The sequence below is a fragment of the Balaenoptera borealis genome, assembly GCF_965194805.1.
Source record: "Balaenoptera borealis genome assembly, chromosome: 14".
NCBI lineage: Eukaryota > Metazoa > Chordata > Mammalia > Artiodactyla > Balaenopteridae > Balaenoptera > Balaenoptera borealis.
In genome coordinates this window covers 58,626,610-58,646,020 of record NC_138875.1, presented here as the reverse complement: position 1 = coordinate 58,646,020, position 19,411 = coordinate 58,626,610, and the positions used below count along the sequence as shown (strand labels likewise).

At 38.7% G+C, this 19,411-nt stretch overlaps 1 protein-coding gene across 3 annotated transcripts in view; it reads left to right on the top strand.

Annotated features, from left to right (window-relative positions):
- The window catches only part of L3MBTL4 (L3MBTL histone methyl-lysine binding protein 4), a 311,741-nt gene that overhangs the window by 225,292 nt on the left and 67,038 nt on the right, over window positions 1–19,411 (top strand). For all 3 annotated transcript variants that reach the window (XM_082353571.1, XM_082353570.1, XM_082353572.1), the window contains one exon: window positions 705–775. In XM_082353571.1, coding sequence (XP_082209697.1) covers window positions 705–775 — 71 coding nt within the window. The remainder of the gene's footprint in view (window positions 1–704; window positions 776–19,411) is intronic.

The window sequence follows — 19,411 nt, the reverse complement described above, 5'->3', positions numbered from 1 at the left end:
AATCAGAAAATATATTTGCCAAGCAAGGTATTATCATTTTCATTAAAATCTTAAATACTGCAGATAAATTAATGAGCCATCTCAAGTTCTGTCTACCTAAAATTAATTACTAGGTAATTAGCAACACCAGAAAAGTTTCATTTTAGAAACTTCTGTATTCATTACAAACTATGAGCCTCAAGTTTTAATGAAGTTCCGTGATGAAAGAGTTACAGAATTAGTCCTTACTGTATTCTGGAGAATTTTAAAAGTTAATTAATTCTCTGACATTCAACATTGTAACTAAATTACTTTGTACAGTTGTTTGAGCACAATGTCTATAATCTTCTGATTAAAATAAGCACAGAAATCATCAGTAGCAATTATTATTTACCACCTACCACACCATCACCTACCATCCCTAATAGCGCCTCCTCAGAATCTGAAGAGGTTATTCTCCAGAGAGTTTTAGAAACTTTTTGCTATAATAGAACGGGGGGTTGGGAGCTTTCAAGTTTCAGGTTTCAAACTTACAGTTTCTGAACAAAAGTGTATTTTTAAATCTTAAATTGAAGAAAAATTCTAACAAGGCTCTGTACAGCAAAAATACCTGCTAATTCACTATTGTTTACCCTGTGATTTCTATTTAAATTTGTGCTGCTGTCATGATTTATCCCTACCTCACAGGATAATGAATCTAGGTTTTATTTCTGTTCTTTGCCCAGACTTGTACAGCAGGCAAAGTGTTTGAAAATCAAAGGAAAAGAAGATATTGACTTGGATATTCTCTTCAGAGGTAAAAACAAAAACACTAGCAAAAACGCAGACTCTGCTTTTTGTTGGGAAGAATGTCTTGTTTGTGTGTTTGGTTGGTGTTATCATTCCAGGAAGGAATGGGGGAAAGAACCTGCCAGGGGCCCAGACACTTGTGCTCTCCTCTCATCCCAACCCTGCTTCACTGCTCTGACCTTCATTTCCTCATTTTGAAAGTGAAAGACTCTATAATCTGCTCTGTGGTCCTCACTGATGACAAGACAAATCTAAACCTGTAGAAATAGCACGTCTCAGTGGTGGAATGTCTCTCTGCCATCTGCACAGGGCGTAGAGGGAAACCGGAAGTGTCTCCTTGCGTTCTTATAAGTTGGGGGACTGCAGAATGTACTTCGTCAGCAAGACAGGCGAGAAGGTTATAGCAAACTTTAAGTGTTAAAAGCTAAGGGATTATTAGAGTATAGGGGAAAGAATTGCATGTTTTCACTTAATTATGTTTCTTTGCAATTAAGGCTCCATATACACAGAATGTCATGTATAATTTTGAGGTTATACTGTAGCAAGCTAAGGGATAAATTTCCTCTTGGGTGTTAATTTGGTGCAATAATTTTTCTTTGGTCAGATTAAAATGTTGGTAAGTTGTATTTTTATGTCTTCAGCAATGTAGCTCTACATGTTTGTATCTTCCAGAGCATGGTAGGAGATCTGTTTATCTTCTAGAGGAAAAGAAAATTAGTGAGTTTTCTCCTGATTTGGCTAAAAGTTCAAGTTAGTACAGTTTGGTTGCATTGCACTTCACCTCCAATACAATTACCCGTTCGACTTTTCTTAAGAGAAAAAGAGTGTGCTTTGCAGTCATTGAACAAAAGGGCTGTGACTTCTTTTTTTTTTAATTGAAGTATAGTTGCTGTACAATATTATATAAGTTACCAGGGTAGAATATAGTGATTCACAATTTTTAAAGGTTACACTCCATTTATAGTTATTATAAAATATTGACTATATTTCCCGTGTTGTACAATATATACTTGTAGCTTATTTTATATCTAATAGTTTGTACCTCTTACTCTGCCTGCCTATATTGCCCCTCCCCCCACTGGTAACCACTAGCTTGTTCTCTGTATCTGTGAGTCTGCTTCTGTTTTGTTATATTCACTAGTTTGTTGTATTTTTTAGATTCCACATATAAGTGATATCATACGACATTTGTCTTTCTCTGTCTGACTTATTTCACTTAGCATAATGCCTTCCAAGTTCATCCATGTTGCTGCAAATGGCAAAACTGTGTTCTTTTTTTATGGCTGAGTAGTATTCCATTGTGTATATACACCACATCTTCTTTATTTGTTGATGGTCACTTAGGTTGCTTCCGTATCTTGGCTATTGTAAATAATGCTGCTGTGAACATTGGGGTGCATGTATCTTTTTGAATTAGTGTTTTTATTTTTTTCTAATATATACTGAGGTGTGGAATTACTGGGTCATATGGTAGTTCTATTTTTAGTTTTTTGAGAACCCTCTATACTGTTTTCCACAGTGGCTGCACCAATTTACATTCCCACCACCAGTGTAGGAGGGTCCAAAAGGGCTGTGGATTCTGTGGGCTGATCTCAGGCAGGGCCAAGCTCCTCTCGTAACTGGAAGAACACTTGATTTTATCTCATCCACAAAGCGGGGAGGAATCTTTTCCTCAGAAAAGGGAGGGAAGTTAAGTTACTCTGTTTGGATTGTGCATCTATATGTGTCTCCCTAGCCAGAAGAATTTCTACGTAATAAACTAGATAGGAACATCTCTTTAAATAAAATGAAATAAATAACTGATATTTTGGAAGCTGCTCTATACAAATGTTCTAATCCATTTTACCAGCCTTCATTCTGTAAACAACATGTTTGGAACTGCATGAAGAGCCCTAAAAAAGCGTCAGTGTCTCAATTCATATTTTGACACTTTTGAAAGTATCTCCACAGAGTAATTATGTGTACGTTCCTGTTAAAACAAATACACAATCAGTTTAGTAGTTCACATAGTAAAATACTAATGAGAGTCATCCTTATAAATATAGAAAATATCCCTAGCAAAATGCAACTGCATAATGTGAAAGATGAAATCCATCTTGTTTGCACCTGTGCTTTTCTGTGTAGTTTATAAAACGTTCATAACCACATGTGTTTATTTATTAGTGCATTTACCATGCTTCTTAATTTAAACATTTGATTTCCTCCCAGAGAAGGTCTGTGTTCACAGACCCGGGACATTAATGACAAGGAGCCCCCGCCTGGTGCAGAGCGCGTGCTGCCAGGGCCACTGTGCCTCTTGTTGAGAAGATGCCTTCAGGGGTCCATCCGAGCAGGATTTATTTAGCACCTGCTCTCTGTCTAGCCTTTTGTCACCCAAAGTGGTTCTTCCTCATATTGATCTAACCCTTGTTATTATAATTAAGCTCATTTTCTCTGGTTCTAACCTGGATGAGACAAAATAATGAGAATAAATATGTTGCTACCGTGACACTAAGTGATTATTTAATATTTCCCTGTTATTTTCTGTAAGCCTATAAATCTGAGTATAATTTCTAAATCCTTACCTTTGTTTTTTGTTTCTTCGGTCTGGCCATAGATTTGAATAAACACATTCTTTAATTCATTAGGAATTTTTTTCCTTTTTTTTTTTTTTTAAGGAAAATGAGTTAAAATCTGTTCCTCATTTCTCCCGTGAGGGAAAATAGTATACCTTTGAGTTTTAGAGATTGTCTGCACATGTGTACACGAGCACATGTAGCTTCTCCTCTTCATATCTTTGGCATGTTTTCAATATTTACTCGGAAACATCTTCATTTTCTAAATCATTTTATTCACAGTTGATATGCTTGGCAGATATAAAGGAAAGTATTTTAAAGGCCATCATTATTTTCCAGCATACTTCTTAGAGATTCAACATTTTTCCTTTTCCAAAGAATTAGATCAGATGATAGAAACATTTAGTTTATAATGATGTAAATTGGTTGAGGAAAGCATGATTGTCTTGAAGGATGTTTGGTAATAAAATTAACAGAAGTAAGTAGGAGTCTGTCTTAACTCATCTGAAGGTTTGCAGGGAAGTTTATTGGGTGTTACACCTGAGACGTGGCAGGTGGTAATTAGCCTTTGTGCCCTTTGCTAAGTAAATAAGGCATGAGCACAGAGCGACTCCAAACATGTCCCTTCTCTGGAATGGAATTGGCTTCTGCGCAGTGGCCTGTCAGGTTTTCCCCTCTGCTCTGGACTGTTCCGCTAAGAACTGCATTAAATCTGCTCCTTTGAAAACAAGTTTGAGTGAGGCTATGAAAGCGCGTTTCCTTGAGTCCAGGAGACCTGCTCACCCACGCGATCTGCCCCCCTGCCCCTCAGAGACCCCTGGAACAGAGCACCCGCCCGAACCTCACTACTGGACCACAGGCAGACGTCCTGCAGGGCCACCACGCTGTCCCACCCTAGGGGCAGCTTTGGTCTTGTGGAGTGTTCAGCTGGGAAGCTGGGGGGGGGTCTTACTATTGATTATTTTTGGCCCCAAATGTGTAACGAATGTTCACTTTTCTAAAAACCCCAAAATTTCACAAAGCAAAAAATATGAGATAAACATTGTTAATAAATCCTTCATAGATGTATTTTGGATGTAACAATTCACCTTGTTGTTTTCTTTACCAGTATAGAATCATAGTGTATTTGGTGATCTTTATTTACACTTGCTGATGCATCATGACTATCTTCCTAAGTCAGTGCAGGTACATCTGCTAGGTTCTTTTTTTTTTTTCCTAAGTAAAAATTGTACCCACGTCCACAAGAGATCACATCCACTTAATCTTGGGTCAAGAAAAGAAGCTGATGGAAGCTCACCTTATTCCATGCAGTTACCACCTCCTGCCATGGTCACGCTTCTGATTTCTGTCGCTATCATTACTTTTTCCTGATTTTGAACGTTTTATAAATGTAATCACACAGTATGTGCTCTTTCATGTCTGACTTTTGCTAGCATGATGTTTGTAAGATCCATCCAAATCATGGTTTGTGTATACTTATTACTGCATGTTGTTCAATTTTATGGTGATAACCACAATTTATTTATTTTAGTGCTGGTTGTTTTCAATTTTTCTCTCTTACCAATGGTACTACTAGGAACATTCTTGTATGTGATTTGGTGGATATGTGTATGCATTTCTGTAGGGCACATACCTAATAATGGACCTCCTGGGTAACTGGGTTTGTATAAGTTCACCTTCAGGAGCTGGTGTCAAATATTTTTACAAATCGGTTGTCCCAGTACGTTCCTTGCAGCACAGTGTGGAAATTGCAGGTACTCTCCATCCCTGCCGGCAGTTAGTTTTTGTCAGTCACTTTAATTTTAGCCATTCTTTTGGGTCTACGGTATTATTTAATTATGCTTCTAATTTCGCATTTCCCTGAAGCCTAATGAACTTGAACACATTTTCATGTTTGTTGGCTATTTGAACATTCTCTTTTGTGAAATACATCTTTTAGGTTGTATTGTTCTTATTGAAATGCAGTAGTTCTTTGTATTTGTACATGAGTCCGTTGTTGGATAGATGTGTTGCAGATTTCTTCTCCAGCCTGTGATCTGCCTTTCACTCTCAGTGGTGCCTTGTGAGGAATAGAAATTCCACATTTCAGTACCGTCCATCAGTCCTTTCTATTGTGGTTAGCACTTCAGTGTCCTGTTTAAAACATTTGCCTGTTGCATGGTCATTACTGTGTTGTGTTATTCTTTGTTCTAGAATCTTTGTTTTTCTTTCACGTTTATATCTACAGTGCCCCTGGACATTATTTTTTATACCTGATAAAGCATAGGCATCAAGATTTACTTTTTATGTGAATATTCAGTTGACCCAGCATCATTTATTTTTTTAAAAACCCTTCCCTTCCCCTACTGTTCATCATAAATCAAGTGACCGACACTGTCCTGTGCTTCAGTGTATCTCTTGTAAGTGGCGTGTGATATTTACTTTGACATTCAGTCTGATGATAGTAGTCTTTTTATTAGAGTATTTAATACATTTGTAATGTTACTGCTGTTAAGTTGGATTTATAGCTATCATTTTAATGACTGTTTTTTATTTTTCTCAACAGTTTTGTGTTCTTGCTTTTTTATATTTTATATATTTTTTTGCTTTTTTTATATTTTATATTTAATTTTTATACAGTAAGTCCCCTACGTACAAACAAGTTCCGTTCTGAGAGCACATTCATAAGTCCGATTTGTTCGTAAGCCCAACAAAGTTAGCCTAGGTGCCCAACTAACACAATCAGTTATATAATAGTACTATACTGTAGTACGTTTATAATACTTTTCACACAAACAATACATAAAAAAACAAATATAAAAAATAAAGAAAATGTTTTTAATATTACGGTATAATACCTTGAAAAGTACAGTAGTACAGTACAATAGCTGGCATACAGGGGCTGGCATCGAGTGAACAGGCAAGAAGAGTTACTGACTGGAGGAGGGAGAGGAGGTGGGAGATGGTAGAGCTGAAGTATCAGATCGTCGGCAATAGGAGACAGAGGGCAAGCTGCAATTTCACTCACACCTGATGTTGATGGCACAGGTTCTGGTTCCTTGCTGGATTCAATCTATCTACCCTCTTGAAAAAATGATACAGTGATGTCTGGGTAGTAGCTCTTTTTTTCTCATCATAGATGACACGGTAGCACTGGATTGCATTCTGAACGTCTGCTGCAACCTTCGTGTACCATTCTACATTCGGGTCTTGTACCTCAAAAACTAACAGTGCCTCCTCAAATAAAGAAAATCCCCTTGACGTTTCTTGCATCGTGAATCTCTTCAGTTCTTCAGTTACTTCTTCTTCCTGTTCATCCTTTCTCTGGGCCTCCGATTCCGTAAGCGCTTCGTGTTGCACGGCAAGGAGTTCAGTGAAGTTGTCCTCTTGTTGATCTCGCTCCAGCTTCTCACTGAGGGTCACTGAGTTCCTGAAGACCTCTTTGGACTCCTCATCCACCTTCTCAAATCCACGGAAATCGTGAACAAACTGCAGGCAGAGGTTCTTCCAAACCCCTTTCATGGTGACGGCCATAACCTCACGCCAAGCAAAGTCAATGTTTTTTTGGCCTTGTAGATGTTACAGTCCTTCCAAAATTGTTGCAAGGTTGTCCCTGATTCGTCACCGCCTTTACTGCCTGACAAAAAATATGATGTAAATAAAATTTCTTGAAAGTCTCTATAACTCCCTGGTCCATAGGTTGGATGAGCGACTTAGTATTCAGTGGCAGATGCACTACTTTGACGTTGGAATGAAAGTCGTCCATGAATGGGGGTGGTCCAGAGCATTGTCAAGCAGCAAAAGAATGTTGAATGGGACGTCCTTCTCCAAGCAGTATTTCTCTACCTTCGGGATAAAGTGGTGGAAAAACCAGTCCTGGAAAATGGCCTATGTAACCCAGGCTTTGGGGTTACTCTTCCACACAACGGGAAGAGAGCCCCTGGCTATGTTTTTAAGGGCTCTTGGGTTCTCTGAATGATAAATAAGAGAGAGTTCAGCTTCGTATCGCAGGAAGGATTGCTACCAAACAACAGAGTTAGCCTATCCTTTGCTGCTTTATAGCGTGGCATCAACTTTCCCTCCTTACTGATGTAACTTCCGTCTGGCATCCTCTTCCAAAACAGTCCTGTCTCATCCACGTTAAAAACCTGCTCAGGGGGCTTCCCTGGTGGCGCAGTGGTTGAGAATCTGCCTACCAATGCAGGGGACACGGGTTCGAGCCCTGGTCTGGGAGGATCCCACATGCCACGGAGCAACTAGGCCCATGAGCCGCAATTACTGAGCCTGCGCGTCTGGAGCCTGTGCTCCGCAACAAGAGAGGCCGCGATAGTGAGAGGCCCGCGCACCGCGATGAAGAGTGGCCCCCACTTGCCGCAAGTAGAGAAAGCCCTCGCACAGAAACAAAGACCCAACACAGCCAAAAATAAATGAATAAATAAATTAAAAAATTAAAAAAAAAAAAAAAAAAAAAAAAAACCTGCTCAGATAAATATGCACCTTCTTCAGTAATTTCTTGAAGCGTTTCAGGAAGTTCCTGGGCAGCTACCATATCTGCACTCGCTGCCTCACCACTTACTTTTACATTGTGAAGGTTGGTTCTAGCCTTGGACTGATGAAACCAGCCATGGCTGGCATTAAAAGATGCACCCTCTGATTCTTCACCGTGTTTCTTCTTCAAGTCTTCATGAAGGCTTTTAGCTTTCTCTTGAATCAGCATTAAGCTGAGCAGGACTCAGCGCTGATGCTGATCCTGCATCCACACGCTGAGACGTTTCTCCATCTCCTCCATCACCTTTCCACACTTCTTCGATATTATCAGCACAGCAGAATTCACATGTTCCATGATCTTGTCCTTGTTCTTCAGAATCCTGCTGACGGTTGAATGTTATAAGAATGAACAACGTCCTCCATCTTTTCGCCTTGCTCCACTCTCTCAATTATTGTCACTTTTGTCTCCATTGTTCTCACTTGGAGCTTCTTAGCAGTACCAGCTACATCACCACTGCTTTTATGCTTGCTTCCAGACATCCTGGGCTTGAAAAAAAGATACTGTACTACTGTACTCTACAGTACTGTACAGTAAAGTACACAGAAGCACAACCACTTGTAGAGGATGCATGCACGTGACAATGTACGCCAGACACGTGAACTAACTTACGTGATTGGACGTGCGAACGCATGTTTGCATCTTTGACAGTTCGCAACTGGAAGGCTCATATGTAGGGGACTTACTGTACTTCTTGCTTTATTTTTTATTAACCAAGAATTTATTTTATTATACCATTTTCCTATATTAGCTTGTTGGTTATGCACTTTTAATATTTTTAGTAGATGGTCTAGCTAGTAAAATACACATCTTTGTGTAGGATCATTTTTCCTCTGTCTGAAAAACTCTCTTGCATTCCTTTTAGCGTGTCTTCTAGCTATGTTTTTTAAAAAGTAAGTTTTTCTTGTCCAGAAATGTTTTCGTTTTGCCTAAAGTTTTGAATAATATTTTTGCTGGTTATGTAATTTTGCATTGATAGTTGATTTTTTTTCAGGCCTTATAGGTAACATACCATTGTCTCTGACCCCCATGGTTTCCCTCTAGAAGTCTGCTTGTAGCTTCAGTGTGTCTCCTTTGAGGGAAGTGTGTCTTAGAGCATATCTTAGTTTGTCTGGCTGCTTGTAAGATTTTGCTGTTGTCTTTGATTTTCAGCAGTTTTATTATGAAGTGTACTTCTCTCTCTGTCTTTTGGGGATTCATAGTGCTTCTTAAGTCTGTGAGTATATGTCTTTCATTACTTTGAAAAATTTATTAACCATTATCTCTTCAAATGTTGCTTATGCTCCATTCTCTCCCTTCTCCTCCTTTGTGAGACTCTATTTACACATTTTAGACTTTTTCTTGTTCATATGGGTGCTATGCTATTTTCTGTATTTCCTTACTTTTTAAACTATGTGCTTCAGCTTGGATTTTTTTCTACTGACCTTTCTTCAAAATCACTAATGCTATCTTCAGCTGCCTCCGAACTGCTATTACACCCATCCAATGAAGTTTTAATTAACTCTTTATATATTTCAGTTCTGGAATTTCCATACACATTATTTTTAAAATAATTTTAGTTATTTAGTAAAATTCTCTATTTTGCCATCTAACTTCTTAAACACATCAGTTGCAGTTATTAATTCTGTGCCCTATAATATCAGTATCTGAATCACCTGTAGGCTTGCTTTCCTTGTCATTCTTTGGAGGAAAGTTGTTCTACTAAAGCTATTCCATCATAATTTGGAGTGGAATTCCTACCATATCTTTGCTTAATGGTCACAAAGAATTTCACTGGGTGATTCTACCATAATGTATTTAATCAAATGCTCATTCATGAACATTTTTATTATTTTCAGTCTTTACATTTAAAACAAAGACATGGTAAATTCTTGTACCATCATATGTGGGCATTTGTGGGAGTATTTGTATAGGATTAATATCTGAATGTGAAATTATTTGATCAAAAAGTACACACATTATAAATTATGAGTGTTATTTCAGCCTGGCTTTTAAGTGTCTGTAGCTATTTACACTCTTAATAATGTATGAGAGTAATTACTTCACTCTAACCTTGCAAACAATGACTATTTTACCTCTTTTACCTTACCAATTGATAGAAGAAAAATATCATACTTTTAAGCATTTTTCTTTAATAATGAAGTTTCTTATTTTTCCATGTCAGTCATGTTTTTTGTTAATTGCTTATCCTGTCCTTTGTCCATTTTTTTAATTGCTTATGTTATTACTATAGATTTGAAGTTGGCTTAATTTATTATGGATACCAATTCACTGTGTTACCTATCTTACCAGTAATTTTTGTACATGCTTCCACCTTGTATACTTTTTCTTTTCATTTCTTAACTAAAAATAAGTTTTCATGTCATCTAATTTATTGGGTTTTTCTTTCATGGTTTATAGCTTTTATTTCATTCTTACTCCAACATCAAAGTCATACAACTGTTTACTCACATATTATGTTAGGAAAGCTATGGCCTCTTATTTTTAACATTTAAATCTGTACTCTGTATTGAATTGGTTTTGATGAGGATTAAGGTAATATACCAGCTTATTGTTGTTTTTCTGAATTATTTCAATATCATTTAAAAAACAATCCATCTTTTTTCATACTCATTTGAATACAACCTTCATATAGGAAATTCTATTGTATACTTGAAATTTAAAAGCTCTATCATCAGTGATATTACGTGTGTGTGTCCAAGACTGTCTTCATGCACAGAACTGTGGGTGCTGCCTTGTTCTAGAGGAATCCGAACCCAGTGGAAGAAAGTCAGTGCTGAGGTATCACCAGAAAGTCAGAGTCAAGAGGGACTGAGGAAAATAAGAGCAATCAGATAAATATCATCAAACTACTGGGAAGAAGAAAAACCACAACTGGGGAACCAAAGAATGAAGACAAGAAAGCCTTAAGCAGTATATCAGGAAGCCACAACTTGCGGGCCTCCTGCATAGGCTAAAAAGGCACAAATATTCTTGGACATCTTTTCATTTCACTTAGTACTCTACTCAGATTTACAAAACTCACTGGTTTTTTACACACACATTAAAAGCCTTCTGGGCAGCCTCTGTGCTTCTGTTTACCAGGAATTTTTAGTTAACAGGATTAGGCTGCAAGTCTGTGCAAAGGGCTGGAGTTAGTGCTACGAGTTTTGTGGTAATCACAGAAGTTGTTGTTTCTGTGCATGCTTTAAAGATCTTTAACCACCACTGAATGAATAAATTGTTGCTGCTCACTGTGGAGCATGCATGGGACTTGCCTGTGAGAGAAGGAGTTTATTGACAAGTTGGTCCCTGTATCTGCTCTGGGTTTTTGGTTTGGGGCTTTGTGGTTTGTTTGCTTGTTTTTCCTTGAGACTCATGTTTGAAATTAGTGTTTGTCTGTCCAAGGCATCTGTCTTACTCTGTGTGGTGTGACTGCTCAGACAGGCACTGACCCCAGTAGCAGTTCCACAGGTGGTGATTGCCCAGCTCTTGGAAGTGCCCCATGATCCCCAACAATGAATCTCATGCTCACTACATGATTCCTTCAGTAGGTTAGAGTCTATCACTAATATCTCCTTGAAATTTGGTGAAAACATATTCTGCCATTTTCAGTTTATGTGGTAAAGGATAAATAGAAACATAGAAAATGATCAGTGATCACACTATGTATTATATTATTTAGTAAAATGACCTACTTATACTATGAGCTATATGCATACTGAATTTTAAGGGCCTTCTTGGGGTTCATGCCCTAAGGACTTGCTGTCACAGGGAACTGAAGACAGAAATGACTCTGTAAAGCCTCCTTACTGACATTGTCCATGGGAATGATCACAGTGAAAAAGCAGATTGTTGGCTTCAGCTCTGACATGTAAAGAGTTTGTAAGTTATCACTTCCAACGTCACAACAAGAAAAAAGCTGAACAAACTGAATATCAACTACTCTTCTTAGATCCATTAGAGAATTGAGGTCCTGCCCTCAAGGGAAACTACTTTACCAGTGGCTTACAGGTCCTTGAGGAAAGGCAATTAGACAACTCCAATCCCGTCTAGCCATATGGCTCACATCAGAGAAGGAAACAAAAGCCAAGAAACTCTTTTAAAAGCCACAGTCCAGGTACTCAAGCCCATTAAAAAAGTGGTTTTAATCATAAGACTCTAGAATACTTCCCCCCACATACCTTGACATTAATAGGGCTTCATTATAATAACTTTATATTACAACAGAGAACTGTAAGACAGACTCCGTTTAAGAAGGAGTTTCTATGGAAACCCAAAGACAACAGGGAAAGGAAAAAGGACACTAGAAGAAATTGAAGCCTCTGACACCTATAGGTAAATCAAACACAGCCTAATTCCCAGCTGTATTAACATAAAATCTCACACCAGAGATCTTTTACCTAAGTTCCTGTTATCTGATACATCATGCCTGGCTTTCAACCAAAAATTACAAAGCATGCTAAGAGGCAAAACAAAACAACACAAAACACACAGACTAAAGAGATAAAGCAAGCATCAGAACCAGTCTCAGATATGGCAGATATTTTGGAATAATCAGACTGGAATCTATGATGTAGTTATATAATTGTATAACTATGATATGTATGGTAAGAACTATGCAAGAATAGCTGGGTACCATAAGCAGAGAATGGGAACTCTAAAAAAGAATCAGCAGGAAATGCTAGAAATCAAAAATACTGTAGGAGAAATGAAGAATGGCTTTGATAGGCTCATCAGCAGATTTGATAAGACCAAAGAAAGGATCAGCAAGCTTGAAAACAGGTCAATAGAACTTCTCAAACTGAAAAGCAAAGAGAAAAGGAATTAAAAAGATGCTTCAGAATATCCAAGAACGGTGAGGCAATTGCAAAGGGTGTAGCATATATGTAATGGGAATACCAGAATAAAGATAAAAAGGAGCAGAAGAAATATTTGACATAATAATGGCTGAGAATTTTCCACAATTAGTGACAGACACCAAAGCACAGATCCAGGAAGCACAAAAAACACTAAGTAGGAAAAATACCCAAAATTCTACACCTAGTATATCATATTCAAACTATGAATAAAGTCAAAGACAGAAAAGATCTTGAAAGAAGACAAAGAAAAAAACACCCTACCTATAGAGGAGCAATGAGAAGAATTACATTGGACTTTCTTCAGAAACCATCCAAGCAAAAAGAGAGTGGAGTGAAACATTAAGTATTGAAAGAAAACACCGCAACCAACAATTCTGTTCACCATGAAATTATCCTTCAAAAGTGAGGGAGGAATGAAGACTTTCTCAGACAGACAAAAACTGAGGGAATTTGTCACCAGTAGACCTGCCTTGCAAGAAAAGTTAAAAGAAGTTCTTTGGAGAGAAAGTAAATTCTGTAGGTAGGAAACTCAGACCTATATAAAGAAAGAGCATTAGAGAAGGAACAAAGTGGAGGTAAGATAAAATCTCCTGTTTTTCATATTCTTAATTGCTCTAGTAGACGACAGTTTGTTCAAGTGCTTTTCAAAATAATAATAACAATGTATTGGATGATTACAGCTTACGCGTAGGTGAAACGGTTGACAGCAATATTATAGGGATGGGACGGAAGATTTGGGAATACTCTGTCACAAGGTGCTTGTTGCTGCTCATGAAGCATTATATGTGGTGTTATTGGAAAGAGGATTGAAGAAGTTGTAAATACATATGGCAAACTCCAGTGCAACCACCATAAAAATGTAAAAGGAAGTATAATTGATATGCTAAAGAGGAGAGAAAATCAAATCATAAAAAATGCTCAATTAAAATCAGAGAAAGGAGAAAAAGAGGGAGAAGACAAAAAAGAAAGAATAAATTTAACAAATTCAAAATGGAATAAACTCAAAATGGGTCAGAGACCTATACATAAAACACAGCACTATAAAGATTCCAGAAGACAACGTAGGAGAAAATCTAGATGACCTTGTGTTTTAAATGAATTTTTAAATACAACACCAAAAGCATGACCCATGAAAGAGAAACTTGATAAGTTGGACTGTATTAAAACTAAAATCAGGACTTCCCTCATGGTGCAGTGGTTAAGAATACGCCTGCCAACGCAGGGAACACGGGTTGGAGCCCTGGTCTGGGAAGATCCCACATGCCACGGAGCAACTAAGCCTGTGTGCCACAACTACTGAGCATGTGCTCTAGAGCCTGCGAGCCATGACTACTGAGCCCGTGAGCCACAACTACTGAGCCCATGTGCCACAACTACTGAAGCCCATGCGCCTAGAGCCCATGCTCCGCAACAAGAGAAGCCACCGCAATGAGACGCCTGCACACCACAACGAAGAGTAGCCCCCGCTCACCGCAACTAGAGAAAGCCCACACGCAGCAATGAAGACCCAATGCAGCCAAAGATAAATAAAATAATTAAATTTATTAAAAATAAAACTAAAATCTTTTCTGTGACAGATAACTGTTAGCAAATTAAAAGACAAGCCACAGACTGGGAGAAAACATTTGCAAAACACTTATCTGATATGAGACTTGTGTCCAAAATATACAAAGAACTGTTAAAATTCAACAATAAGAAAACAACCCAATTTTTAAAGAGCAAAGATCTGAACAGACACCTCAGAAGACACATGGCAAATAAGCTTATGAAGAAAGTCTCAACATCATATTTATGAGGGAACTGCAAATTGAAACAACAGTGTGATACCACTACACACCTATTAGAATGGCTAAAATCCAAAAAACCTGGTGAGGATGTGGAGCAACAGGAACTCTTATTCATTGCTGGTGGGAATGCAAATGGTTTGGCCACTTTGGAAGAGTCTGGCCGTTTCTTACAAAGCTAACCACAGTCTGACCAAATGATCCAGCAATTCTGCTTCTAGGTATTTACCCAAATTAGTGTAAAACTTATGTCCACACAAATGTTTATAGAAGCTTTATTCATAATTGCTAAAAATTGGAAACAACCAAGACGTCTTTCAATAGATTACTGGATAAACAAACTCTAGTACATCCATACAATGGAATATTATTCAGCGATAAAAAGAAATGAGCTACAAAAAGACATGGAGGAACCTTAATTGCATTTCACTCCTTGAAAGAAGCCAGTCTGAAAGGGCTACATACTGGATGATTCCAAGTATATGCTATTCTATAAAAGGCAGAACTATAGAAAAAGCAAAAAAGATCAGTGGTTGTTAGGAGTTTGGGGTTGGGGAAAGCAAGGAGGGGTGGCTAAATGGAGCATGGGAGTTTTAGGGAAGTAAAACTATTCTGTATGAAACTTATTCATCATAATGATATATTCACAGCATTATACAATAGTCACAACCCCTAAAACTCTGTTACACAAAGCTGAATTCTAATGTAAACTGTAGAGTCCAGTTTGTAATAATAATGAATCAATATTGGTATATCAACTGTAAGAAATGTACCCCACTAATGTAAGATATTAACAATAGGGGAAACTGTTGGGGAGATTAGGGGCTAGGGGGGTGTACGGGAACCCTCTGTACTATCTGCTCAATGTTTCTGTAAACCTAAAACTGCCCTAAAAAGAAAGCATTAATTTTTTTACAAAAAGCTGATTGTAAGTACTTATTATCTTTGTAACGACACTAATATTTGGTGCGGTAATGTGATCCATACGGTGGGAAGGGACAAACTGGAGTTCTTGGGAAGGAGGAGAGAATTATTTGCACTGGGTTAAAAGACGATTCTAAGGGCAGAAGTTCGGTACCCACAGTTAACTTGAGGAGGATATTCTGACAAGTGAAAGGAAGCTGGTGGCCTAGTAAGAGCACATAATGAATATTCTCAACTTTAGTCTAGAAAAATTTCAACAGCTATCATAGCATCTGTAGTGCTGTAAGACAACATAGCATCTGTAGTGCTGTAAGATAGCATAGCATCTGTAGTGCTGTAAGACAACATAGCATCGCATCTGTAGCGCTGTAAGACAGCATAGCATCTGTAGTGCTGTGAGACAGCATAGCATCTGTAGTGCTATAAGACAGCATAGCACCTGTAGTGCTGTGAGACAACATAAACGATGCCCTGGTTCTTATGGAGAGTAGGTACTGCACCTCCTCTTGATCAGACCCTCCTGCAGGCACTCTGCTGCTTTCTTCAGGTGTCAGTCAAAATATTAATTATAAGAGCTTCCAAGACAGAATGGTATGTAACAGGTTTCTCGTTAAAAAGGAGAGTTATCAGCTTTACATTGCTTAAAATGACAAATAACAGAGAACTGTATCCCGAGTTAGAGGCTAGCTGAGATTAGGAGTGTTGGGACAGAGATTTAGAGGTGCTGAGATTTGAGTAATTAGTTTTGTTTCCCTGCCAGATGCTCTGAAACACACTCGCAGGCCTGCCGGAAGCCGTCTTGGTACAGCCAGTAAGGCTCAGAGCAGGAGGAAAATTCTTGGAACTGAGCATGGGGTCTGGGCGCCTCTAGCCTCCTTTCAGGGATATCGTGAGCTTTTTTCTTTTCGTTTGATTTTTAATATATTCTATATTACCTTTCCTAAAATTCCCTTCATCCTTATTTTCAGAGCAAACTCTTTTGCTGTCACGTTCCAGAAAAACCTGAAAATGAGAAAGCCAGTTTTCTTGCTGGAATCAAGGCATAGTTTACAGTTTATGGATTTTGAAGAATTATAAGCATTATTGACAAAATATTTAGAAAATTCAAATGTGGAAAAAGTTACAGCGCAAGAGTCAAAATGTCTAGTGAAAATAAATCTGCTTTAATAAGTAGATACTTATTTTTAGTTTTGAGGCTTGAGGGGCTGACAACTCTGGAAACCAAATCCCACGGCACCGCTTCTGGTGCCGTGTGGGCAGCTACGCCGTAAGCTTCCTCAGAAGACTCCAGAAATAACCCTCCAGCACTGGAATCTGCCTCTGACACCTCCTCTGCTGGCTCTGCTTATATTAGAGTGCAGCTTCACCTGTCCAAGATGCCCGCCTGCAGGCACGGTGTCCTGGGACGGTGATCGGACACAAGTCACTAAGCTGAGGGCCCTCCGCTTCCTCACTGTCCAGAGCAGACACCCCAGAGACAAGCAGAGAAGCAGAGGTTTTTCCTGGACCAGAATTACAGCTTCGTGTTCCAGCCCTGCACGGCACTCCTTCTCCTGGGCCAGCACAGGAGCCCTAGATTCTTAGATTCTCCACCCATCCTCCCAGGCCGGATGATAGGGAATTCTAATGACATCATCTTCTTCCCAGTGTCAGATTTCAGGGGTGTGGATACCTCCCTTCTCAGAGTCTGTGAACATGTGAGAATTGTGTGGGTGTCTGTGGGGAGTGGACACCCCCAAAGCCAACCGTTTCTCTCCTTTATTCATCGCTCGGCCCAGGGTGTTGCCAGGCTGGTCTTCCTTGTCTGTAATTCCAGTGCTAAAGGGAAATATCCCCAGACTACAGCGAAGCACCTTTACCTCTCAAGTATTTCCAGGATCAAACAGAGAAAGCCTCCGTGTCTTTCCATTAGCTGGACGGTGTGACACACATTTTTGCCTTCATGAGAGGTCCAAAAACTTGAAAAAAAACTGCCCTAGAGCACAGTCTCCTTGGAGAGAATGTGTCTATTTTATGAGAAAACGTTTTGTAAACTAGGGATTTACATACACCCCATAAGGATAGTCAATGAAGAAGAGCTCAGGTCTTGTTCTAAAGGGTATGCAGAATGGTTAGACAGGAGAGAAGGTTCGAGATGCCGGAGCAGCTGAGGGAATGAGACAGTGGAGTTCCTTTTCTTAAAAGGCCTTTAGCCAAACATTGTCCTGGGTTTCTCTACCCAGACAGCACTGCTATTGTGACATTCCATTATTGCAGAGAGAGAGGACTTCAAATAGTAATGCCAAGCACCTTATGTCTAGATAGAGAATCAGAATTTGATGTCTTGAATATACGTAAATGATTCTAAGCTATATCATCAGACAGTCATCATGTTAGATTTCTGAACTGAAGTTCTTCAGACCTAAAAATCATCACTGCCAAGTAGAAGATGAGTGTTGTTGCTGACCACATTACCCTTGGATTGTTTTTGTAAAAGTCATGCTGATGGTACAAGAAAACTTAATCTTTTTGTAAGTTAAAGGTGTGTGGCTATTAAAGTGAGTAATTTTGCATAAGTAAGGGTAAAAAATACTTCAGTACCATATGAAAATATACCTGAAATATGTTTAGTGTGTCAATTAGGTATTTGGTTGAGTCACTCTGAGTGCATTGCATCTCTTCTTGTTGCCATAGTTACTGTTGCCTTGTGAGGGTACGTCGCATATCACTTATGTCATAGACTTCATTAGCAAAGACAACAGTTTTTTCTGTTACTTACATGGTTCGCCCTCGTTCAGTGTTTTCTTGCTTTTCTTCATTGATTCGTTTTCCTTTTTGAATTAATTTTAGATGCTGCCATTTTCCTTCGAATTTTGAGTGCCTTTAATGGTTTTGATGTGTAGAAAATCAGATTATAAAATAATCATAAAATAAATAATAAAATAACAAGTATTTAAGGAAACTAGAACCTAAACTAAAAAAAAAAAAAGATTCCTGAGTTATTCTAGATGTAATTACTCTGATGACCTTTTTTTTCTTTTATTTTGCCTTTAGAAAGATGAGGCTTTAAAAAAAATGCTTTTCCCCAGTGGTGGTGGATTTTTATTAACATACTTTGCCTAGTTTTTATTCTATAACTTTGGAAAGACACTCTTTTTTAAAACATTTCTTAGCAGTAGCATCAACATATTAAGCTGTCTCCTTAATATGCTGGCTATTATGGTAACGGCGATAATAACGTATTCATCCAGCACTTCCCAAGTTATAAAGCAGATTCGTGTTCGTTTTCCCTCTAAAAGACCCTCTAATAGGTCACCGTTTCCTGTTGAGGTGATGGAGAGCAGGCTGAGTAGCCTGTCCAGGGTCACACGCTGCTGAAGGACAGAGGCAGAGCGTAGATCTTCCTGGAAGTTCCAAAGCTCTTGCCCTGCAGCAGGCTGTCCTCATGACTGTGGCTTAGCGGAGGGTCCTGGCAGGAGGGTGGGGGGACCTGACTTTGAGCCCAGCCACCAACTTGCTGCCCAATGAGCTAATAAGCCTTTGACACTGTGAGCCTTCGTTTCCTGGCCTGTCAGGTGGAGGACCATTTCTCTACTCAAAGCGGTAGTTGAGTGGATCAAAAGGGGGAATTAACATGAAAGGGCATTAAAATTAAAGCACTGTATTTTTGAAGGTATGACCAGTACTCAAACATTTCTCTCTAAATTCATCAGAGAGGATTCATAACTCCTTAGATTTACCCTCTCGACTGGGCCCCAGTGGTAGGTGTGCCCTAGACACTGTGTGACTTTTGCTTCCTCTCTGACCATTGCTAAATTCTCCTTTAAACACAAAAGCAGACTTCTTCTGCAGAAACTTTGGGTATTTTACTTTCTGTTGGACAGATTGGCCTTGAAGTCTGAAGTCAAAAGCCGTTTCAGCGTCTCTGACATTCTTATTCCGTTTAATGACAGTCTTTCTTTTCTTAAGAAGAATGCCTTTCTGCTTGGCCAGAAATTTCTCCCTGGAGATGACAGAATTGCTGTTGTACCATTA